At 54.4% G+C, this 23,784-nt stretch overlaps 7 protein-coding genes across 7 annotated transcripts; 3 read left to right on the forward strand and 4 right to left on the reverse strand.

The window, feature by feature from the left end:
- Nucleotides 1-20: 20 nt before the first annotated feature.
- On the forward strand, nt 21-5,767 carry J7T55_014308 (cytochrome P450; the record flags this gene model as incomplete). The annotated part of the gene is made up of 10 exons (XM_053142291.1): nt 21-195; nt 257-316; nt 381-986; nt 1,120-1,316; nt 1,447-1,918; nt 1,997-2,034; nt 2,701-3,137; nt 3,214-4,365; nt 4,434-5,000; nt 5,602-5,767. 10 exons carry the CDS (start codon nt 21-23, stop codon nt 5,765-5,767), a joined length of 3,870 nt encoding a protein of 1,289 aa, XP_052994498.1.
- A 165-nt stretch (nt 5,768-5,932) lies between these two features.
- J7T55_014309 (uncharacterized protein) lies at nt 5,933-6,364 on the reverse strand (the record flags this gene model as incomplete). Its single annotated transcript, XM_053142292.1, has 1 exon — nt 5,933-6,364. One exon carries the CDS (start codon nt 6,362-6,364, stop codon nt 5,933-5,935), a length of 432 nt encoding a protein of 143 aa, XP_052994499.1.
- Nucleotides 6,365-7,583: 1,219 nt separating this feature from the next.
- Nucleotides 7,584-10,788, forward strand: J7T55_014310 (exocyst complex component sec5; the record flags this gene model as incomplete). Its single annotated transcript, XM_053142293.1, has 2 exons — nt 7,584-9,989; nt 10,045-10,788. The coding sequence occupies 2 exons, from the start codon at nt 7,584-7,586 to the stop codon at nt 10,786-10,788; spliced, it is 3,150 nt and encodes a 1,049-aa protein (XP_052994500.1).
- Nucleotides 10,789-11,230: 442 nt separating this feature from the next.
- Nucleotides 11,231-12,385, reverse strand: J7T55_014311 (isocitrate dehydrogenase subunit 2; the record flags this gene model as incomplete). The annotated part of the gene is made up of 1 exon (XM_053142294.1): nt 11,231-12,385. The coding sequence occupies one exon, from the start codon at nt 12,383-12,385 to the stop codon at nt 11,231-11,233; it is 1,155 nt and encodes a 384-aa protein (XP_052994501.1).
- Nucleotides 12,386-12,990: 605 nt separating this feature from the next.
- On the forward strand, nt 12,991-13,755 carry J7T55_014312 (uncharacterized protein; the record flags this gene model as incomplete). Its single annotated transcript, XM_053142296.1, has 1 exon — nt 12,991-13,755. One exon carries the CDS (start codon nt 12,991-12,993, stop codon nt 13,753-13,755), a length of 765 nt encoding a protein of 254 aa, XP_052994502.1.
- Nucleotides 13,756-14,438: 683 nt separating this feature from the next.
- Nucleotides 14,439-15,840, reverse strand: J7T55_014313 (uncharacterized protein; the record flags this gene model as incomplete). Its single annotated transcript, XM_053142297.1, has 4 exons — nt 14,439-14,608; nt 14,685-15,114; nt 15,185-15,486; nt 15,570-15,840. The coding sequence occupies 4 exons, from the start codon at nt 15,838-15,840 to the stop codon at nt 14,439-14,441; spliced, it is 1,173 nt and encodes a 390-aa protein (XP_052994503.1).
- A 1,915-nt stretch (nt 15,841-17,755) lies between these two features.
- On the reverse strand, nt 17,756-19,261 carry J7T55_014314 (uncharacterized protein; the record flags this gene model as incomplete). Its single annotated transcript, XM_053142298.1, has 1 exon — nt 17,756-19,261. One exon carries the CDS (start codon nt 19,259-19,261, stop codon nt 17,756-17,758), a length of 1,506 nt encoding a protein of 501 aa, XP_052994504.1.
- Nucleotides 19,262-23,784: the final 4,523 nt, after the last annotated feature.

A 23,784-nucleotide genomic window follows, 5' to 3' on the forward strand; every position in this document is an offset into this window, starting at 1 on the left:
GAAGAGACCTTTGATCACAGATGGAGACTGATCGCTCAAACAAGCTGTTCTTGCTGTTCACTTATCGAGTCGTATTTCACCCACTCCGGCGATACCCAGGCCCGTTGCTGGCCAAGGTTACCGACGGGTATGCCGGCTTTCATGCCCTCTTGATGCGCCTTCACCTGGCAACGACAAGGGATCACAAGAAGTACGGTGAGTTCTCGAGCTGTATTGTGCTGCGAAGATGTGGCAAGCTGACAGCAGTCCATCATAGGCCCTGTTGTGCGACAGGGTCCAGACAAACTTGTCTTCAACTCGAGCACCGCTCTCCAAGGTACGGGCCGTAGCAACTCGAAACACCCGAGCCCTTTATCTGTTCTCAACTGATTATAAAGCAGACATATACCACAATGATCGAGTCACCAAGTCTTATGTCTACACACTTCTTCTGCGGGCCAAGTCAAACCCACATGTATTCAATTGTATCGACAAGACATTACATCGAGCGAAGCGCAAGGTCGTCAGCAAGGCTATTACCGACCGAGCCATTCGCATGTTCGAGCCAACAATGGCGGCGCAGATTGATATTTTCATCCAGAACCTGCTTTCTTCCGTCTCCGGGGCTGAGCCAGTGAACATGTCTCAGCGATGCAAATGGCTGGGCTTCGACATTGTTGGCCTGTTGGCTTTTGGGTTCCAACTTCACGTACAAACAGAGTCACAGTATCGATTCATTCTGAAAGGGCTCGTTGCTGGTAACTACAAGAGTAATGCGTTTATGCAGTTCCCACTGTTGAAGCAGACGGGGCTGGACACTGTGCTGCACGGGCTAAGCAACTCCAGCCGGAACAGCTTCCTCTCTGTCCTGGACCATATGGTCAGCACCCGAATTTCGCAGGGAAGAGACGCCCGAACGGACATTGTTTCATTCGTTGCGGAAGGTGCCGAGGGCAACGCACTTGACGACGCCCAGCTTCGGGAGCTTTTATACTCGGAGGGCCTCTGTAAGCAACTCATCGAGGCTGATTTCACGAAAGCCAGCTGCTACCGCTGCGTTTCGAAAGATCTTTCCAAGCGCTTCTTTACAATTTGCAAGCTTTAGTTGTCTGACTATGAGCGTTGTAGTCTTCTTTCCAGCCGGCGGTGACACGACAGCCACTGCCTTGAGTGCGCTCTTTTTCTATCTAAGTCGCAACCCCGAGGCCTACAGCAAACTTGCCGATGAGATCCGCACAACATTTTCAAGTCACTCCGAAATTCAGGGCGGTCCGAAGCTCGCAGGCTGTCGATACCTTCGCGCCTCCATTGAGGAAGCTCTTCGAATGTCTCCGCCAGTAAGCAGCATCTAATTGACTCCAGCAGTCTCATAATCCCCGTGCGAGCAGCCGTGGGCGAGCTCGGGGAATTCTGAATCGCTGCTCTCACTCAACTCCACTATTATTAGTTGCTGATTCGGATAATCAGGTGTCTGGCATACCGTGGAGGGAACTCGCAAAGGGTGCAGACGATCCGCGCAGGGGCGAGCCATTCATCGTCGACGGACACGTCATCCCGCCCGGAACTCAGGTAGGTGTCTGCACCTATGCACTTCACCACAACGAGCAATATTTCCCCGAGCCGTTCGTCTTCCGGCCGGAGCGATGGCTGGTAGAAGAGTCGGGCGAGAGTGGTCTCGCAAAGATGCACTCGGCATTTGCCCCATTCTCGGTGGGGCCACGCGCATGTGCGGGAAAGACCATGGCCTACCTGGAAGCGAGCTTGGTGGTGGCTAAGACGCTTTGGTTCTTGGACTTCGAGCCGGCTCCAGGGAAGTCGGGGGAGCTCGGTGCTGGTGCGCCGGGGAGGGCGACTGGTAGAGAAAGATCGGAGGAGTTTCAGCTGTATGATATCTTCTCATCTACTCATGATGGTCTGAATCTGGTCTTTCGACACCGTGGTGAGTTTTTGAAAGCTCTAAGTGGAAAGGAAGTCTAGGTAGATTCGACTCTGCCCCAGCCAAATCTGTTGCGCTCAGTCGCACCTGATCAAGCACTTCATTCTCATCACAAGGTCGTTAGCAATCAGCAGTCGAAAGGTTGTATCCGTTAGACGTCACAATCTCGATCCCACTTCCCCTTATTAAATATTTGAAGCAGTACTTCTATTTTCCAAATGATGGTACGAATGAGCCAACTTGGAAAATTTCGAGGCCTGCTGAAAGGCAAAGGTGTGGCTGGAATTTCTAGCGAGTGTCAGGCGAGAGTAGCACAGCGCCTCCAACATTTGCAGCAACCAATGTGGGAGCCATCCTAACCGCCCCACTGGGGCTGTGAAGGCTGAATTCGTAGTTATGAAGAGAACAGCGGCCTCTCATTTGTGCCAGTTGCCAGCATGCATATGCAGTCAGCACAACACATTCCTCCCGGGGCCGAAAAGAATGCCTACCTAGATTATGGCAGCACTCGCTGCAGCAGAATCAGTAAGCGTTTCTTCTCTCTATTGTAATGTCAAATCTGACCTGTCAAAGCATGAGCCTCGGACGAATATTAATTGATCGCTCCCGGCATTTCTCAGTGTGCAAAGCAGGGCCCACTCTTGTGCCACTCAATTATCTACACAAGCGAGGGTCTCTCACACACCTACAACAGGCCTACAATGACGAGAAATTTCACTGATTTTCTCTATTCGATATGCCCTGCTGTTATCTGCCACATTCAGACATACTGATCAAGTTCTCAGGCAATGGACCCGGTATCAGCCATTGGCTTTGTTAGTGCCATCGCGGGGATCGTTGACCTAATTGCAAAGGGAGTAATTTCTCTCTCTGACTTCCAGTCCAGATACAGACTTGTCGATCTCAAAATCAGCCTCTTGATCGGGCAATTGTCGACTCTCAAAGCCGCTCTTACCCAGGTTGGACACCTAGTCCAGGATGTTGCCCATGTTCCTCGAGACAGACAGCTCGTTAGCGATCTATCAGTATCCCTGGCGTCTTTGGAGACGATCGTCGGCGCTCTGGACAGTCGCTTGTCTCATCTCCAGCGAAATGCTGAGGACGGACTATCGAGCTGGGGCAGAGTAAGCTTTGTTTGGGATGAGCAGACGATGAGAGACTACCTCAGCCTTCTGGATCATCAGGTCAATGCACTTGGGCTTCTGCTGACTGCTTTACAATGGTCCGTATAATCTAAAATCCCGATGAGGGCCACCGGGGTCAAGTGTGCATCAGGTACTAACTGCAAATTGACCCAGTCGTACCACCCTAGAGCAAAAGGATATGCTAGGGGCTCAAGAGTCTCGCCATGTTCTCAATCTCGCCAGAGACGAGACCTCATCGTTGTTGTGGCTCATGGACCCAGAGTCAGTGGAAGTTAGCTCGCTGAGGAGTTCTGTGACCCAAGATCTCGAAACAGTCCACGCGCGGTTCGATTTTGATTCTGAGGTATTCACCTCGAGGGCTTACCAGGTAGCCACCAGAGCCAATATGATCGACGCCCTAACAGGCTACAGACGCCAGGGCATATCTCACAGTACGGAGATCAGGGGTGGTCCGCTAGCAGATACACCCGGTCCTAATCAAGCCAGCCAAGCGACTCGCACCGACATTGCGATGACCACAAGTGTGGATGTATTCTGTGACTCGGCTGCGGAGTCTGTCTCAGAGGGCTCTGTAGACACTATTACGGAGCCACGAACATCCACAAGCTCATTGATAAGAGCAGAATGTGCCAACGCTGAGTTACCCGATTTCGTGATACATAAACCGAAAATTCTGGGTTTACTTGCTATTGAGCTTGGCGGAGCTTCGACAGGCGAGCAAATGCCACCTTTTTTGACAAACAAGACGCTTCCCTCCACCACAAGATTAATGCGTGGAAAATTGTTTAAGCCGTCAGCACAACTGTCGCACCTACTCCGGCCCAGGCAACAGGTGGCAAGCAGAGGGCAACTCGGAACATTGATCAAGCCCATGCAGGTGAACATAGTGATCTTGGGGATCTCAGAGAGTGGAAAGAGTACATTGGCCAAAGTCGTGAGAGCAGCTTACGGCGACATCAACGAGGCCTGGCGTCGATTATATCGCGACACTGTTCTCACCAATACGATCACGAGCGTGAGGTGGCTTATATTTATGACGCAGCAAAAGCTGCAGGATGTCAAATCTCGGGTTGGAGCGGGTTCATGGCTTGAAGAGGCGTTTGCTGCCCACACGCGCTTTGTTGGCGAGCTCGGGAGTGATGCATTCCTAAAAAGTTCGCTGGAGGCCGTTGGTTCAGCCACTAAGTCGCTGTGGAATCACCCTTACGTGCGCGATACGTTCGAGAGGTCGGGCACGGAGCAACTTCAACCTGCTCCAGGGATTCCTCGGGACTTTCCATTGTATCTTCCGGATTGTGCAGCACAGTGAGTGAATCACGTACAAGTTCACGGATGGCGAACGGGACCTGACTTGCTAATTATTACTCTCACAGCTTTCTGAATTCTATTGAGCGAATCTTCAAGAAAGATTACCTTCCTTCTCTCGAAGATGTCATCTGGGCTCAGACAAGGACGACCGGTACGTGGGAATCGAAATTTCTCATAAATGGCGCGAATTACCACTTCTTCGACGTTGGTGGGACTAGGCCAGAACGCAAGAAATGGATAAACGTCTTCCCAAACGTCAATATGATGGTCTTCACCTTCGACGTATCGTGTTACCGCCAAGCGCTGAATGAAGATCTGGACGGAAACCGTATGGACGAGCAGTTCATGCTATGGGAATCAATTGCAAATTCGCATTGGTTCACCAATGTCAGGATCGTTGTTTTGTTCACTAAAGCGGACAAACTGACTCCAGACAATTTGATGTATCATCCGTTCAAATCAAAGTTCAATGACTACAATGGCGATCCAGAAAGCGCCGAAGATATCATCAAATATCTAACCTGGCGTTTGGATGGGCTCGTCAGTCGACAGCTGAATACAAGGAGCGGGCGTGTGACGTTCTGCCGCGCAGGCACTATTTCGGAATCCATGAGAGTTTGGAATGATTTGTTGTCAGTGGAATAAGGCGCTTTTTTTGGGGGGGGGGGGAGGTGAAGGGGTTGGCTTGACCAAATGGGAAATCCAGAGACAAGCATAGTCATGTCCAGACATGGAATTGTAGCAACTCTAATATCAAGCAAAATTTACCCATGGCTATAGTGTACACAACGAGGAAATATGATAAATGTTTTGAAATCGAATTCATATCAGGAACTGGATCACGAAAATGATGAATTCATTGATCAAATCGATCGATTGCTTCTAGAGACGAAGAGACTAAAATAAATAATGGCATTGTTGACTGGGTCACGTATTCCAGTCGAATACGATGCGCGTTTAGGGATGTTGGTGTTGATTTGTGTGTGTTGCTTGCTTGGTTACAGGAAGCAGCCGAAGGCTGCATCCCTCCAAGGCCTACTTATAGACGTAGGCCTAACGGACCAATCAGCTCGCTAAAAACGCTAATGCTACTATTCCCACACTACGGGTATTAAGTGTAGCCTAGCTGAACCGGAGTCAGGCGGGATCCTAGCCAACAGCTCTGGTTGATTTCATGATAAGATATGTCTGTCCCGTTAGCAGGGAATTTTTGCTAACAGGGGTCTTGAGTAGCGATATCTTCAGGTCTTTGAATAAGATCGGCTATGTGGGGAAAGAGAGAAGACGAGATGGAGGCACCGAAAGCTGGGCTGCGAAGGCATGGGCATGGCTCTCGAGGGTCAACGGGAAGGCGAGGCAGAGCCTGTGGAAGTGGAAGGAGCCAGCCAACGCAGAGTGATGTGCTTTACATGACATCGCCTGGGTGAAGTGATGAGAGAGTATTGAGCTAGGATGTACCTCCCCTCCCACCATCCTCCACACAGCGCAACGTGAAGGAAAAGAAATGAACAGGTACGTGGACGGACGGAGCGTCCCTCCCACTGCCAGGGGCCCGACTCGACACTTAGGCAGCCGACTGCAGCACGCCCATCTTCTTGTTGAGTGCCTCCCAGTTGTAGTCTGAGGCACGCATTGGATTGAAAAGGACCTCCCCAACGTAGACAGAAACAATGAATAAGAAGCAAATTGCAGCCATAAATCCTGGGAGCCACCACCCGGTTTCGATGATCATTAATTCCACCATCGATGCACCAATGACTGGACCGACCGCTTCGTTGATAATGCTGGCGAGCTTATGAGCCTGATGTGCCTGCAATAGAGGTGGACCAGACAAGAAGGGGCCAAATCGGTCGGGGATGCATAGGACTCGGGATTGGATCCAGTAACCTCGTCTGGAGATTGCGAGAAGACTCGGGTTGATCTCGCCATCAACCACGATTGGAATCTTGGTCCGCTTGAAGAGGGCTAGAATGTGCCTGGGATCATACCAGGCCATGGCTGTGGTGTGCTTGTGACAAAACTGTTCCCAATCAGCTCATTTCACAAGATCCTCGACTGTTGATAAATCAGACGGAAGGAAGCAAGCAGTGCAGGTAGACAGGAGCAATTCAATGATACCAGAGGCACATTGTGCTCCAGAAGGGATACTGAGGCATCTGGGGGCTTACGTGAGGTAGATCACCAAATCGAGGATTGATGTGGAGTACGCTTTGGGAAGGAGCGCGGACTGCAACCTGAAAATCTGGACGAGGAGAGGTTGGAGGAGAGCTGTCTGGGTCTGCTCCCGCTAGCCCTTACTGTTGGGGCATATTAAAGAAAAAATCTGGTCTTGTGGCCATAGATCACCGAAAGCAAGCTTTAGATCTAAGCACTGCTCCAGTCGGGTACTTAAATGGGCTACATATGGCGTCAAAGCTCTCAAGTTCACATCGACCGGTGATAATAGCCTGAGACTATCAGGGTATTAAAAGGGAATTTAAAATCGCTACAGGTAAGGCTTGAAGTACTTGCAGGACAAATCCCAGCTGTTATCTGCCACATTCATGGCTTGTAGTGCACACAAAGAGCGTTGAAAATCTGATTAATATTTTGAAATTTAATTCATACCAAGAAATGGTTAATGAAAATCATGAGCCCATTAATTAAATCGATGGATTGATGCCAAGGTTTTGAAAGGAAGATATTGAAATCAATGATGACATCCTTTACTTTGCATATTTTATTGTTGTATTATGTCTCTTGAATAGTAGTATGCAGCCCGTGATAGCAGCTATCGTTGTTAATCCAACCAAATTGAATCCGATCAAAATGAATCAGACCAATGAGTTCATCATGAGCTACAGCCACAGCTCAACCACTTCATCAGTGCGGACCACTTTAGTTCATGAGACTGACCGTTGCACACGATGACTTGAGCGAATGTTTAAATTAAGCCAGGAACGAGGAAATGATCCATGCTTCCTCTCTCTGTACAAGGAGTTTTGGAGTTTTGAAAGCGACATGCTTAGGACACCCTTGCTGTGGGGAATGGGAGGTCGCAATAAGCTGTGGTCCGTGCGCCTCCCCTGTGGCCTGCAGCTTCGCTGGACACTTGACAGCTCCAATTGCATACATGTGAAACATTGTCTCTACAACAACTACATCTTGGACCACGATTCGTAGATTAACGAAGCCTTGTGGCTGCCGCTCGCTGGGAAGACGGCCCAAACTCCATCATGGCCGACCTTGAAAGAACCGTACTGGACTTCTACCAGCTGTCGGACCCGTATCCTGTCGAGTGGCCAGCCGAGAAGGACACGAGCGACGTGTCGGAAGATGAGGAGACAAAGAAGAAGATCAACCGACGCAAGTCGAGATACCAGGCGCTGGAGAGGGCTGTCAGCAACAGGGTCAGCATGCTTCCTGGGCAAGAGAAATCCGCGAATGGCGTCGGAAACATTGTCCAGAAGGACGAGCCCGACCCCTTGGGCACCACCGACAGCGTCGTCAGGACGTTGAAGCAACTCGGCGTCCCTGTGCAGGAAGACCCGCGGCTACGAAATCGATTTCTCATGTCCTCGACCACATTCTCCCCGGCGCTATTCCTCTCGCAAATGCACTCGACAGCGGACACGCAGTCCTTGCTCAACGGTCTCGACATCCTGTCGCAATCTATCGACCAGAAGAGTGCATCCCTCAAGGTCCTCGTCGAATCCAACTTCGAGCGCTTCGTGCGTGCGAAAGCCACCATCGACAACGTCTATAAGGAGATGAAGTATCGTGGGATAGACCCAACGCCCCCGACCAACCGACCCCGCGCGCACTCGAGACATGCTAGTAGGAACAGCTTCCGCAGTAGCAGCGGGATCGGGCTCACCAGCCCGATGGTACCGGATCCGAGGAAGAAGAATGCGCTTGTAAAAGAGAGTGAGTATGGAGTATCGGGAATCAAGGGCCCGCTACTGGATGTGTCAGCAAAGGCAGAGGACGTGTGGGGACCAGCTTTGGGTGGGCGAGACAAGGAGGAAAGGCTTAAGGATGTGGCTGCAACTCTGGAGAAGCATCGAGAATATGTCGAAACCAGTGCGGCTATCGCTGAGAGCATCAAGCGGAAGGACTTCGAGGCCTTGGTTGAAGAGTACAACAGGGCCAGGTCATTCGCAGACGACGCCCGTCAAATTGCTCAAGGAGGAAGCCAGGAGGAAAAGCTGCCAGATCACCAATTATATCAGATCCTTCTGGCTGCCCGGATGTGGCACGATGTGCACGAGCAGATTGAGGCATTCAAGCGGGATATGTGGAAGAAGCTGGTCAATCTCCATACTGCTCCGAAATCAGAGACTGCTGGGCGCCAGGACCAACACATGGAGATTATAAGTTTACTGCTCGAGCTGGGCGTGGAAGAGAACCCCATATGGATCTGGCTTCTCAGTCGTTACGAATACCTCAAAAGCAAGGCTACGTCAACGGCAGACAGGACTAAGGTCGAAATCGAGGTGGCAAGACGTCGTATTGCGAACGTTGAAAAGCCAGGCTCTCAGGCAATCGCGACCCATTTGAAAACTATCGCACGGCAGTCGATGGAGAGCAAGTCGCATTCATTTGATTCGGCCGATATCGTGGAGTTGTGGGAGAAGATTTATTCGTTCATGAACAGCATGTTATCCTCACAGGGCATTATCGGAGAGGTCGTCGACTTCTGGCAGACTGTACAAGGCTTCCTGGAAGGAAGAACTCAGACCTCCATGCCAACGGGATACAACGGCGAATCCCAGAAACACCATGAATTGACACCACAATGGGCAGAGGATCTACAGAAAGGGACATTGGAACTTGTCGACATGATTCGCGAGCACGTTTTCCTGTTCTTCGTTGGCCCGCCACCCGAGGATCTTTCAATGCTTCTCTCTCCTATGCCCTCAGAGCCGAGTACACCCTTGTCGGCTGCTCTTGGCGTAGCTCTCACGCCCAATACCCTTAGAGATCCTCGGATGCACCTGGATCCGGGCAGCATCCCGCCTCCATCCCCAAGACGAGGAGAGCAATGGGAGAAGTATGCATTCTGGCCGCCGTGGTCTAATTCGGTCAGTGCTGTGCACTATCTCGCCAAGATACTCGCCGTTGTGGGTTCAGGGTCATGCGACATGGCCAGCTTGGCGCCTGTTGTCCGAGGCGATGGTGCGGTTCTCGAGAGGTTGAGAACACTTGTTGCATCCGTCAGAGAGCGATGCGTATCAGCCCTGTGTGCCGCATGGAATAAGGACGCGGAGAACATCAAATACGTGGAAGACTGGAGCAGATCTGCGGAGAGGAAGGATGTGACGAAGATGCCCGCCAGTTTCAAGGCATTCGAGAGCGCTCTCCTCACTGGCATGCAGCAAATACTGTACATTTCTGAGGCTATGTCGAAGCCTGGTGCGGGTGACATTGTACAACCACCACCTACAAAACTACTGCAGACAGTGCGCAGCCAGTACGTCACGACTCTATACAAGGCTTTGAGTGGTATGGTGGAGAATGCAGAGCGTTCCGTTCGAAGAACGGATGATGAGTGGACGACTGAGGAGGGATTTGTCGTTGTGAATGGAGGCAGTTCACGCGTAGCCAGCATGAGCGGTGCAACAATCAATGCTGGTGACAGGGTAAGTTCAAGTCTGAAGCTGCATACAGGTTACACATGCTGACTACTTTGTGCAGAACGTTCGCATGCTACTGACCCTGAGCAACTTCCAATCACTCCGAGCAGAGGTCGTCCCTGGTCTGAACACACAGTTCGAGAATGCTTTCTCCGTCAAGCTCACCGACGAGACGCTCAAGATCAAGGACGTCCTCGCCCAGATCGACGCCCGCCTTTTCCAATCTTACACGCGGCCCTACATAGAATCCCTCCGATCCGTGATCCGCACCGGCGTCACGGCGCCAGACTGGGCGCCGGCGTCCCCGACCGACAAACCGCGCGAGGTCAAGCCGTACGTTTACGAGGCGCTGCTCAGCCTGGTGCTGGTGCACACGCAGGTGTCGACGACGGCGGCCTCGCTGACGAGCCAGGTGCTGTCGTATCTGCTGGAGCTGTCGTCGCGGGAGCTGCTAGACGCGTTCCGGACGCGGCAGCGGTACGACCTGGCGGCGCTGATGCAGGCGACGCTGGACGTCGAGTTCGTCGCGCAGACGCTGTCGCAGTACATGACCGAGAAGGCCACGGAGCTGCAGACCACCATCTACCAGGAGCTGGACTCGCGCACCGACAACGACGCCCGCGCCCGCCTGCAGGCCGAGCTGCCCGAGATGCGCAGCGTGCTCAAGAGGCTGCGCGAGGCCAGCAAGAACGAGTTCGCCTGCTTCCGCAAGCCGAGAAGGCGGGACGGCGCCCCTGGAGGTGGCGGAAGTGGGGACACGAGCAGTGTCTCGACTACGACAATGTCCATAGCTGGGTCGATTTAATAGGGCCGTTATCTGTTGTTGGGAATTGAATGGATGTGAGCGCGCGAGTTGTTAGATGGCATTTAGAATTGATGCATTGCATTTGCAGAGCCCGAACTACTTTACAGTCTACAATTTCGTAGCCCCCCGCAACACCCTACCCCCTTATCTTCTCCCCTGTGTGTGTGATTGTGTATAGTCATCCCCTTTCTGTCCTCCCCTAGACTAATGAAAAGGTGCCGACGAGGGCGGTGGTGTCTGTATGTAGTTGATATGCGGAACAAAGTAATGCATGCCTCCCTATACTCCAACAAGTGCCCCATCCAAGCTCAGCCCTCTTGTGAGTGGTAGGTAGATGTGTGTGATGGTTATTGGGTCGTGGTCGTGGTCGTCATCGTGACATCCAGGAACTGTGGCATGTCCCCGTCTATGAAGGGTTTTCTCCCTTTGGGATTCCCTCGCTTTACAGCTTCTCGATGATAGCAGCGGCGTACTCGTGTGTCTTGGCCTTTCCGCCCAGGTCACCGGTCAGGGCCTTGCCCTCGGCGAGGGTGGCGAAGGCGGCCTTCTCGATGCGGTCGGCGTACTCGCCCAGGCCCATGTGGCGCAGCATCATCATGGAGGACAGCAGCAGGGCGGTGGGGTTGGCGAGGCCCTTGCCGGCGATGTCGGGGGCGGAGCCGTGGACGGCCTCGAAGATGGAGCACTCGTCGCCGATGTTGCCCGAGGGCGTCAGGCCCAGGCCGCCGATCAGGCCGGCGCACATGTCGGACAGGATGTCGCCGTACAGGTTGGGCATGACGAGGACCTTGTCGTTGTAGGGGATGGGGTCGGTGGTCATCTTGAGGCAGGTGTTGTCGAGCAGCTCGTCGTCGAGCTCGATGCCGGGGAAGTCCTTGGCGACGTCGCGGGCGGTGGACAGGAACAGGCCGTCAGACAGCTTCATGATGGTGGCCTTGTGGACGACGCGGACCTTCTTGCGGCCGATCTCCTGGGCCTGCTGGAAGGCGAAGCGCAGCACGCGCTCCGAGGCCTCGCGGGTGATGAGCTTGATGCTCTGCACGACGCCGTCGACGACGGTGTGCTCGATGCCCGAGTACTCGCCCTCGGTGTTCTCGCGGATCAGGACGGTGTCGACGTTGTCGTAGGGCGTCTTGTAGCCGGCGACGGAGCGGCAGGGCCGCAGGTTGGCGAAGAGGTTGAAGGTGCGGCGCAGGGTGAGGTTGAGCGAGACGTGGCCCTTGCCGACGGGCGTGGCGAGGGGCCCCTTGAGGGCAACCTTGTTGCGCTCAATGCTCTCAATGGCCGAGTCTGGGATGGCAGTCTTGCCGTCCTTGAGGATGGGCGTGACGTCGACGGGCTCCCACGCGACGGGGGCCTTGGCCGCGGCGAAGATGTCCTTCACGGCTTGCGAGATTTCGGGTCCGATACCGTCGCCCTCGATCAGACTGACAGGGAAGTTGCCGTTCGAGTCCTTGACGCCGTTGTACTTGGCCACCCTCTCGCCCGAGATCCACCTCCTCTGGCATTGTGTCTGGCTGAAGGCGAACGAGGCGCGGGGAGCTGCGCGGACGAACTGGCGCCGCGCAGGGGCGGCCATGGAGCGAACGGCCAGCATCTTGGGGGTGTGTGAAGAAGAGTAGGATTAGGATATATGCCAATTCCCAATTCGGAGGAGTCCCAGAATAACAACAGGAGGGGCCACAAACGACACTGTGCCGGTGAGGGCTGATCACGGAAAGAAGGAGTGGTTAGGGGCTGAGTGGAGAGAGAAAGAAGAGGAAGTCGAAGTTGAAGATGAGGTTGTAAAAAGGTCACACAGCAAAACGTCAACCCCAAGTCAAGTCTGGGCTGGAGGGAAGCTCCTCTGCGGGTGCCATTGCCAGCCGCTAAAAAGATTCACCCGCAAGGATCCTGCGCCATTTTGCCTTTACTCCGACATGGCCGAACATACCCGAGTCGGTTCGGCCCCAAGATTGCCATCTCGCCGAGCTGGTCGGCTCCGCTAAAATTTATTCTGTCTGCTAAGCTATCAGTTGGCCTTGGCCATCAAGGTTCCACTCTACAGTACCATTCTGCACGCAGGCGGCTGACGCTGAACCTCAAATCGTGTGAGGCTCTGCACATTTTCACAGACGGCAACTCAATTAACTCCAATTTCGACTGCAGCACGCAGAGCCTTCATCAACAACTCACAATCTACAACCCAACCAACTCTGCACAATGAATTCTAAACGACCGCACGACGAGGTGGAGGGCGGAGGAGCCCCATCCGCAGCTCCAGAGGCAAAGAAGCGCAAGGGCTTCCGCGTGGGGCCAGACAACCTGCCAGACGGTGCATGGCGGCGCAAAAACACCAAGATCAAGCACGAGTTGATCCACAAGGCCAAGGTCAAGAAGGACTACGCCAAGGTCAAGGCGGAGCTGCAGAAGAAGAAAGAGAAGGAGACGCAGGAGAAGCCTTCGGGAGGCACAGAAGAGCCGCAGATCCACCCGGACCGCCAGCAGCGCATGGACGACGACCAGCTGGACAGGCAGCACGTCAACCCGGAGCGGCAGGCGTTGCTCGACGGCGAGGCGGCGCCCCTGCCGCCGAGGCAGGCGAGGAGGGAGAGACCAGTACCTGCAGACAGCGAGCAGGAGGGGGGGCAGCAAGGCGAGCACGAGCACACATCAACGGCACAACCAGCAGCAACATTAGCAGCAGACCCCAAGCCGCGGCGCGAGAGGCACAAGCGCCGCCCAGACTACTACGACAAGGCGCTGGAGGAAGGGCAGCGCAAGAAGGAAGAGGCGGAGGCGCGGGCGGCGGAGAAGGAGCGGCGCGAGCAGGAGCGGGCGCGCAGCATCGACGAGCGCGAGCGCACGCGCCGGGCGATGCTCAAGGCCAAGGGGTTCTCGGCGTCGGGCAAGCGTCGGGGGCCGCCGAAGCTCGGGCGGGAGAGCAAGGTGCTCCTGGACAAGGTGAAGAGGATGGTCGGCGCTTAAAGGGGAGCAGGGGCGGCGACCTTGAGAAAGATGGTCAGGAGTCTCTGCGGGGCCCAACGGATTGTGTGTCTGTGAGGAAGACGAACAGAGGGGGGAAGAAGAAAAAAGATGATACCCATGACAGCGTCAGATCGACCTACCAACTTCTGATGATGAGGCGGGAAAGCAGTGAATTCCATTGCATCCGACCGATAATGCTGCTAGATACTGCTGCTTTCATACGCGCATTGTATGATGGATGATCAACGGCTTTGCCTATGCATGAATAAGTCAAAGAATCCTTCCAGCAAGGCAAACAAATGTGCACTATAATTCGGTCGTGGCACCGCAACAACTGTGACAGACGGCGGGAATAAAGTGTAGTTTTGACGACAACTTTCTCACCTGTCTCATTACATCGGTCTTGGTTTAAGAAACATAGCATCAAGAGGATGGGCTTTTTCTGTGCCATCTAAATTGAAGCTTTTGAAGCCTCTATCACTGCGCACTATTTAGGTATTTGTCGCCAACGCCAACGCCCTCATAGACAGCATTACAGGTAAATAGTCGTACAGTCATGTCGAAGGGTTTCAAAGAATCCCCCTCGCTCCGAAAACCCCAATTGTGGTAGCTTGGACCACATGCATTTTAATATTCGCATGATCGTCGTAGTTGCCCTCCCTGCCATAGCGGAGAGGCGGCTCTCACTCATCTTTCGGCGTCTCTCGAATTGGTAGAGTGTGGGTAGCCTGTATACCAGTAGGCCTGGCCTCTTCAGAGACAGACTCTGACCGCGTCAGGCCTGAGTGGTGTGCAGGCTCGTGTGTGACCGAAGCGGTGCTGCCGCCAGGAGTCGTGTCTGCGAGTTGTCGCTCTTCATGAATGCCTTCTTGTCAGCGATCTGCCGGTTTGCGTGTCATGCTTTACAGGAATCACAGTCCCAGACTTACCTAGGTCTCGGATTCGATGCCGGAGCATTTGGTTCTCCCTGGTCAACATCTGAGTCTCGGCCTGGTAGAACGCGCTCTCGTCCCTTCCGCCCAGCGCGAATGGTTCCCCGCTATCCTGGCTGATGGACGTAGATCGAAGTCGTGGCGAGGCACCGCGGCTGGGGGTTCGGGACCTGTGTCGTAGATCGTTGCGGGCAAGGTCGAAGGAGCTGCGCGGGAAGATGGGTGATCGGGGCAGTGAGCCAGAGGCTGAAATGTTCGGTGCTGCAGAAGTAGGATTGGAAGCTGTGGAAATAGGTTGCGCTCCAGGAGCTGGAGTCGTCACACCGGGCGATTCGTCGCCTGCGATGGCGGACGAAGACTGATTCTGGTGAGACTGAAGTTGTAGGATCTGGGCTTGTTGCTGGCGAATTTGAGACAAGAGGCGGTTCTGGAGAGGAAAGAGAAAAATCAGCATCTATGAACGAATTCGAAACTCAAGCTTTAGGTCGCTGTCATACCACTTGAGCTTCCTGCTCGGCCTCCAACTCCTGGTGAAGCTCTCCCAAGCTGGGAGCTCGGTTGTGATGCGGATCAGCCATTAGCAGGGGCGAGCCAACACTGGGCCCTGTTGGGCTCGTGAAGCTGCTTCTGTGGCTGTGTCCATGGCCGTGGCCGTGGCCATGGGCGTGCGCGGCATCGGGGACCATCTCGCCGGGTCCAGGCACGGAGGGATCGTTGATCTGCAGGTTCATGAGGACCTGGGAACGCCTCCGTCCGTTGCTTGGAGAAGTGACCTGTCGCGAGAGTGAACCGGACGATCCTGTGGGCGTTTGAGACATGTCAGCAAGGAAGACGACGCCATGATTTGCGCTGGGCCGGGGCCGGGATGGGGTAGCATCGTACGTCGCGAGTTAGAAGAGCGTTCATGCTGCAGACCAGCATTGACCGCGGCAGCGGCTTGCAGGGACGTGGAAGCGGACCGGTTTGGAGAAGGCGAGCTGTTGGGACCATGAGCCGGGACGGGCTCACTGCCGTTGGCGTTGGCGTTGGCCGACATTGCAGAAGCAGAGGTAGAGGCTGGGCCAGATGCTGCGGCGGGGGATGAGGCTGAGACTGATGAGGAGGAAAGCGGTGGTGATAGGGCAGAAGGGGGAAGAGAGTTGATGTCGGGCATTCTGGAGTGAGTGGTGGAGTGGCGGTTGCCAGAGAAGGGCCCCTCTTTCTGGTTTTAAAGGACCATGCAATATTATTTCCTGTCTCTTGATCTTCGACAGGTCAGTTCTGATGAGTAGACTGGATGGGTGTAGGTCAGGCAGGAACCATGCGGCTGGTGATGGATGTTTGGTCCTCTCAATCGATGTAGGCAACTGGACTAGACACAATTTAGACTACATGGAGGTTGATTGATGGATGGCGGGGCCAAACTAGGAGGGAAGCTCTACAGCAGCGTGCATACCGAGTGCACTGCCAGGTACTGAAAGGTGGGGAGACTGCTACGTAGGGTGCTAGTCACTGTGTGGGGGATGGGTGGCAGGTGAGATGGAGGGGCAACTTGCGTCACAGGGCTGCGCCCATCCAAAGTCACCCTCCACAGGCAACAGCAGAGAGGCAGGGATTTCTGAGGTCTGTGTTCGTTCATCCCATTCCACCATCCCTCACCCTCACCCGTCACCTTTTCCGCCCCCAGACCACCTCAAGAGAGGGAAGAAGGGTTCTCTCCAATCCTGCCATCCCATCCCAAGCCACACACTGACTGGCAGACTGACTGACAGAATTGTCGGCCGCACTGGCAATTCTCATGTAAGTTTGGCAGTCTGTCACGCTGATCAAAGCCAATTTAGCCGGCCAGCTGACCCTCTCGAAACGGGCAAACACTCTCGATCTCGATGTCCACCAGCACTGGAACATGAATGCTGGCAACCAATGCTTCTTCTCCTCAAGCTCGTTCCCTGGCCAAATGAGAAGACCCATTCAACACATCGCACCACTAACACGCACACGACCACACACACCATACGACTCTCTCAATTTGTGGCTTGCTGTCGTCCTAAAGGGGCTCGTTCATCTCTCTGCAACATTCCCGGTAGAACCCTTCTTTTGATTATCAGAACACTTCAATTCACGGTTTGGACCGCATGACCTCTGGTCTCAGACACAGTATAATTCTAGACCCTGAATGTCTGTGTCCCATCAAGTTGGGCTTTCATGGTGCTGCTGGGGGACATGCGGGATGGTGGGCTGGTGGACGGGGAGCCGGAGGCGGCCAAGGTCGGCCGGCTCGGTTCCTGACCCCGAAGTGGCTGAGATCACCGAGGAGTTTATACCTTCACCTGACAGCTTCCCTCAGCCCACTACATCTCTCCTTGGACATCGAGGCAGTGGCTGTGGTCTTGAGCCCCATCTCCAGTTGCACATGCCATGCCTCAGCTTCGATGACGACCGCCGCATCTCAGACATTCTGCTCCTATTTCTGCAGGGATGCTTCGAGTACCTTGAAGTCAGACAAATCCTTAACAAAGATCGACTAACTCCTCTCAACACGTGTGCGCTCGTTGCGATAGGCGGAACGACGCGCCTGTCTCGAACAAAGAACGTACTCTACATGTCGGCTAAGAGCCTGATAAAAAAGAACCTGAGACAGAGCAGAGCTTTTGCAGTCACCCGCATCACGCGTCAGACAACACGACACGGCTCAAGCTTCGACCAGGCACCGCATCACGCGTCGGCGGCTCATCCAGTCAGTCGGTGCGCTAAGGATCTAGACGAACGTGGCGAGGATTCGGCAGGTTAGCAACCGCTGCAAGGCAGCTCCTGGCTTGCTCTGCACACTGTTGGTGATGATCACACGCATACATGGAGTCGATGCAAGTGATCGTCTCCATGCTATCATCAGTTCCAAGTGGTTTCAAAAAGATTGCAAAAGGAAAGGCAAAAGGAAAAGTCAAAAGTGAAGATTTTTCTCCCAGAGAAAAGAAAAAGCTGCAGGTGGAAATTAACAAGATGTTACAGTGTAATACGTGATCCAAGTGGATATCACAATTTATTATAGCCACCCATGCGCCCAAAGGGCCACAGGTCTTGCATACTATTCACCGGCCAAAGAACCACTGCTGACGGCGTCTGCGATGGTGTTCTTCGCGGACCAACGCCTGGTTCCTCTCCGCGACATCGCGCGCTCCAAGAACGGCGGGCACGACTGAGTCATCCCCGCCTGCGAAGGCGGTTGCCTCAGCGAGGCCCTGCGTGGCAGGGGACCATCGAGTGGTCACATGAGACCCAGAGGGCGAAGTTTGCTTCTCAACATCTTGCCTTAGGTGGGCTTGCTGCTGAGTTGGATTACCTTGCTGCTCAGCATCTTCCGCAGGGGTGCTGTCGCGGGTCTCACTCGAGGCCGGCGATGTAGGCCTAGAGCCGCTCTGGTCACTAATACCAGAAACATACGCGCTACCCTCGATCCTTAGTGCAGCTAACCATGCGGTAGCGGCTTCGATAGAGTTCTCATCAGATAGGTTGACCATTCGGAAAGGACCGCTATCAAGGTTGGATTGAAATTTATCTCGAGCCTCCCGCTCGTCGCTGAAGACAAGGGGCTGGACACGCTCAGCATTCAGGACTCCCTGCAATAATTCCAGGAGCTCTGAAAGTGCCTCCTTGTCTGAATCCGTTTCTGCATAGAGACGCTCGAGGGTTTTTACATCATGGATTGTCTGGGCAAGGTCCTGAATTTTTGGTCTCTCGGCCTCGGGCAGCTTGCGATCCTGTTCGTCTCGTTTGCACATGTCGTCCATTCGGTCGAAGAGGGTGAAAAGCAGTCTGTTCTCTTTCTCGTTCTTGTCGAGGCTGTCTTTGACATCTTCACGGATGTTGAAGAGAAACTTCGAAAGGTCCCAGCGCAAGCGCCAAGAACGGTCCTCAAACTCGTTCGGGGGCCCGTAGGTCCCAGGAGGCGAGGATTCTCCTTTACGGTCTGAAGTATTCATCAGAGTACTTTCCCAGTTGGTGAAAGCCGGATGTCCTTGTCCCGGAAGACGGGAGTAGCCAAAATCACCAATGACAGCATTCAAATGTTTTCCATTAACCAGATGAAGGAAGACGTTGCCCGAGTGCAGGTCCATATGCGTGATGCCAAGCTTATTTAGACACTGTATACCCTCAAGGCACTGGCGAATAATGCGGAACACGAGACTGAGCGGCGGCTTGACCTCCGTGAACATGAACAAGTTCAGAGTGGACAAGGAGCCAGTGTTATAAAACTCCCACCAGCTCTCGCGACGCTCATCAAGCAAGTCCTGGGAGGACAAAAGTTTTGCGAAGTGGGATGCCCCCTTCGAGGCGGCAAGCACCCGGGCGACACTGACTTCGCGATCGGGTCGCTTCATCTTCTCCTCACTGTGCGCTATGTTATTTACCTTGTGGACGGAGAGCTTGTCGCCGCCATGCTCCCGGAAGAGGTTTGCCATCGACTGATACCCTGAGCCGACCTCCCTGACAAAGAGCTGCCGTTTCCCACTAGGGTCCAGCGCCATGAGAGCCCACTGATCGGGCTGATCATCTATGTCTATGATCTCGAACTCATGGCCATCAATGGGGTCCATTATCTCGATGGACCCGGGCGGTGCCCGAGGTGTTGTTGCTATACCTGAGCTCAAACCCTTAGATCCTTACCTGTGAGTTTGTCAAGGACTACGGAAGACAATGAAGTTTCTGGTCTGCACTGCAGGACTCAGAAACTTTCCTATTCGGGTTGTTGGAGTGAGCTGAGGTGGTTATTGCAGAGACCATTTTGGGAGTCAGTCTGCATTCTGGGATGTCTTAATATATCCGCATTGGGAATCTTTCAGTGTCCGCATCACGGCCATGTCTTCTATGACCTCGACTTCTTTTGCGATGACTCTTACAATGAACTTTGTTCCATACAAAATAATCAGCCAATAATGCCTTTGTATTTGTCTTGCATGGGAAGAAAAAGAAGACCACAGACATCGGCGTGCGGCTAGCGGAACGCACATTGGACGCAGGACATGGACGCGGCTCTGGAATGCAATGGCATAGACCAGCTCCTTTGTCAGGGAAGACCGGGATCAACTACAGTAGCTCGCAAAAAAGAAGCAAATTGTCCTCGAAATAGCACCATGAGCCGCTCTTCTTGGCCTGTCCTCGCTTTCTTTTTCCCAAAATGTGGCGTCTTTCACACCTGCCGCGCTGGGCCTGAAGGGGCACACAACATGGAAAGGTAGAGACTATGGGACGAACTACAGCGCGCCGTCCCTTCCCGGCCCCCCTCCTGGGAGCAGACACGAAGCCTCAGTGCGATCTTGTTTTCTTTCGCCCCCGTTGTGGAAAATTGGGTGCTGACCACGTCTCTCACCGATGAGGAAGGGGGCGTTCCCGGTGAACTCGTCGCTTGGGGCTCTTTCTAGTTTCATACTTACGAAGCCACCCACCGGAGTGGCTTGACCGGTCAAACAAGCCCGGCGAAGCGAGGCTCTGCCCCCAGAGCAGCGCCGAGAGACGCTCGGCGTGGAGCTGAGGGTGTATATCGGGCGAAGGAAGAGGGAAGAAAAGATTATCTTCGCCACGGGGCGACGAAGATCAAGCCCATCAGCACCATCTCGCGGGAGCTCCCTCCCGCCCTACCCACTCATCCATCCCATCACGCCTACGGGCTGACGATCTACAGTTGAGTTGCAACGGACGGGCCTTCCCCCCAAGAGGGTCCGGTCAGGGGGGGGCGAATGGGGGGTGGCCAACGATCTTGATCTACCGGCAGAGAGTGAGTGGTGAGGATGCCTTGCAGTCAATAGTGCGCTCAGCTCGCATGCAGGCGGGCAAGCAGGTAGGCAGGCAGGCAGGCAGGCAGGGCCGCAACCACCCATCTGAGCCCGGCGGCACTGGAGATTGGGAGCGAGGCATTCGAGCAACGCGTCAGCCTGAAGGAGGATGATTAGTGGTTGGAAGGATTTTGGCTTGTTGAGGGGGGGTGTCGGTTGGTTGGCTGGCCCATCTCGCGTCCTATTGTGCTTCTGTAAGGCTGTGGCGGGCTGACAGGAGGGTCAGATCACCACCACCCAGCCAGGCCGGCAAGGCCTTGCCCGTGGCTGTCTGGCACGGTCTGACAGCCTGGCCCGTTGTCACGTCAGGGTTCGATAAGGGGGGGCGGGCCGGTCGGCCTGGTGGGCTTTCGGCTGCGGTCATGGTCGCTCACTCTCTATCTCTCTCTCGATGGGGATGGTGGGACGCCTCCCGCTTGGCGGGTTGGGGGAATGGCATGATGTTGGTGATTGAGGCGGGTGGTGAGTGGGTGGGCTGGCGTCGCTGGGTGGCGTGTTCTGGTCTTTGGGTTTGGCGTGCCCCTGTGCATACATACATACACAGATTCAATTATACATATGTACATGCGCACATGTCCAGTGCAGTTTTTGGGAAGGATCGTGTGTGGTTCGACAGGAGCTAGTGGGTGTTAATTGGGCGGCATATCGAACCTCAGGCTTTGATGTGAGTGTGAGCGGAGTGTTGCTTACACAGGAGTCATCGATGTGTCAGTGTGGTTGGAAAGTTTTCGCGGTACAAATCGTACGTAGCTTTTTGATTATCCAGGGTCTCTTACGTATCGGCTGAACGTTTCCGCGATGCCTATGTCCTCGTCATTGTGTCGACACCATACATTGTCGCAATCCTCCGAAGCATAGTGTCCTCGGCTCCTCGAGAACAGAGACAGAGGCTTGTGAATACGAGATCCCAGTCATATCAGAAACATGTGGCAGGGCTCGACCATAGTAAAAAAGCATCGCAAACTTTTGTATGAATTAGCACTAGATTAGTAGACAACTAAAATGTGCGCGATGGCGCTCGTTTCGAAACGCAAGCCAAGGTGATCTGCGGGCGAGATGCCCAAACCTGGGAGGAGTTACGGCAGGGTAGCAGTTGGCAGGTGTCTGCGCCAGTCTGGATAGGTCTATAGCAGAGGGAGAAACAGACTACTGTACCCGTGAAAGCAGTAACCCCACCGTACCGAACAATTCGAATTTCGGTGGGAATCTATTGGACTCTCATAGACCCCCCTCCCTCAACCTTCTTTTTTATGCACGGCGCTACTGCAGGTACGATACCAGTTTTACGAAGGGATCTGCGGTACGGCCGCCGGGACGTGCATGCACCGTCCACGGGCACAATAGGACGGGCGGGCGGGCTAGACTGGACGCTTGTGAGGCTAGGAGGCCAATTGTTGCGATAGGCGGGCGGGAGCAGGACAAGGAGAAAGAGAAAGAGAGAGCGAGAGGAGCCTGACGTCTGTGTGACATCGGGCGAATGCGACACGTCGGGACTCTGTCCCGAGCGAGATGGTATACCGGTCGGAACTATTCCTGCCCTCTGCCCGTGAAAATGCGCGCATCTAGGTGGGATCCAGCAGAACGCGAGAACCGTTGTTGGCAAATGATCCGTTCGGAAAGTTCGCGACGGCACGATGCGGCGGGATGGAAGGAGATGGAAGATAGATCCGGTGGGGGGGGGGGGGTGGCAGCGCGATGGTGTCGAGAGAGAATTGCCCGGATGGTGGAGTGAGGAAGAGGAGGGAAGCTCCTCTCAGACATGCGCAGATCACCGCCGTGCGCGTGTCCCCCATGAGGGCGGGCGGCCCAGAGCGCGTAGCACAAACCCGCAACAATAAGTCGAACCAGCGGGATCGTGCAGATGGAAATGGAATAGCTCGACGCGGTGCGACACGAGTAAGCGAGAGACATGAGGGAGAGAGGCGTGCGTGCGTGTCGTGCGTGTCCAATTGCTGTCTTGCGACCGATAAGTCAGGACAATTCGTGACAGTTCCTAGCCTTCTCTCCTCCCGCCGTCTTTGCCGCCCACGACCTCACGAGGGGGAAGTTGAGCCGGTCGGATACGTGGCCTGGCCGACCCATCTCGTAAAAGCATCAAGTAGTCGTTAGCTCTTCTACTCTTTCTCCTTCTTTTTGGCCTTGTCCCTGGGCTGCGCAGTAGCGAGACCCTCCGTCCAAAATCGGTCCCGACCAGCTTGGGTCCCGATCCAGCTTGCTGCAGCCCCTGCTTATACGCAGGCGAGGTGCATGCGACTTTCTGCAGCTATGGGGGAGGGCGACTACGCAATATCGCAAGGCCCAAGTGCTTACGAATGGATCATCAAGCAGCGACACCCAGAGTGGCCGTGAGTGGTGGGGATTGCACCTAAGCCCGGAGCAGAGCCGCCCTCGTCCTGCTCGTCTCGTCTCATCCCATGTCTGTTGTACCGTACAGATTAGAGCCCAGAGGCATTCATTCCCTCGCGTCGCACGAACTGTTCCCCGCCCGGGCTGGGACGGCGCGTGTGCAAGCTGCCGAGACCTGTCAGTCGCAGGGACGAGACAGGGACTTCGGTTGGAAGATGGCGCTTGGCTCTCTTATTCTCTCCCTCTCCCACTCTGTGTACCCATGGCTCAGCTTGACTCCTGGAGTATTTACTAGCGTGTCGACGGGCAGAGCTGGTGCAAGACAGCTGGATAGGTGAAGTCAATCTCCAGAGGAGGCTGAACGAGATTCCCCCGGCCGTCTCAGCAAGAGTTCCGTGCGGCCCCTGTATTTCGTGGCAGACATGGGCCTGAGTGTGGGTTGATGAGTGGGTTCAGCGTAACGCCGGGACCGGATCCAGGTTTCTGTGACCCCGTCCCTGTCTGCTACTGTACTGCCCCTCCTCCTCCTTCTCCAAGCACAGACTTTTTGACGATCCACAGAGCCCACAGCCCACAACCGTCTGTGTGATGGATGGGTTTTGGCTTTGATAGTCAGGGGCTGTGGAAGTCAGTAATTCAGTCAGTCATCTAGTCCGTTAGCAAATTAATTAATCTGGGTTCATTGACGAGCAGGCCAATTCCTCAACTGCCGTGGCGTGTCGTGCGTCGTGCATCGTGCCTGAGGTGTCGTGCGAGCGTGCGTGCGTGTTGCAAGGATGCCGCAAGGGGAAATAATATCGAGTTATGTCCGCAGGAGGCCACGTAGACGGCCGCATCTGCAGACACCTGCGGGACGGCTTGATTGAGTTTCGTTTTCCAAAGCCCTGGGACCACCAGTTCTGGCCAGTATAGAATTGGCCCTGTGTGGATATATTGTACTG

Source organism: Diaporthe amygdali (assembly GCF_026229845.1).
Source record: "Diaporthe amygdali strain CAA958 chromosome Unknown NODE_11_length_1138210_cov_64_948100, whole genome shotgun sequence".
Classification (NCBI taxonomy): Eukaryota; Fungi; Ascomycota; class Sordariomycetes; order Diaporthales; family Diaporthaceae; genus Diaporthe; species Diaporthe amygdali.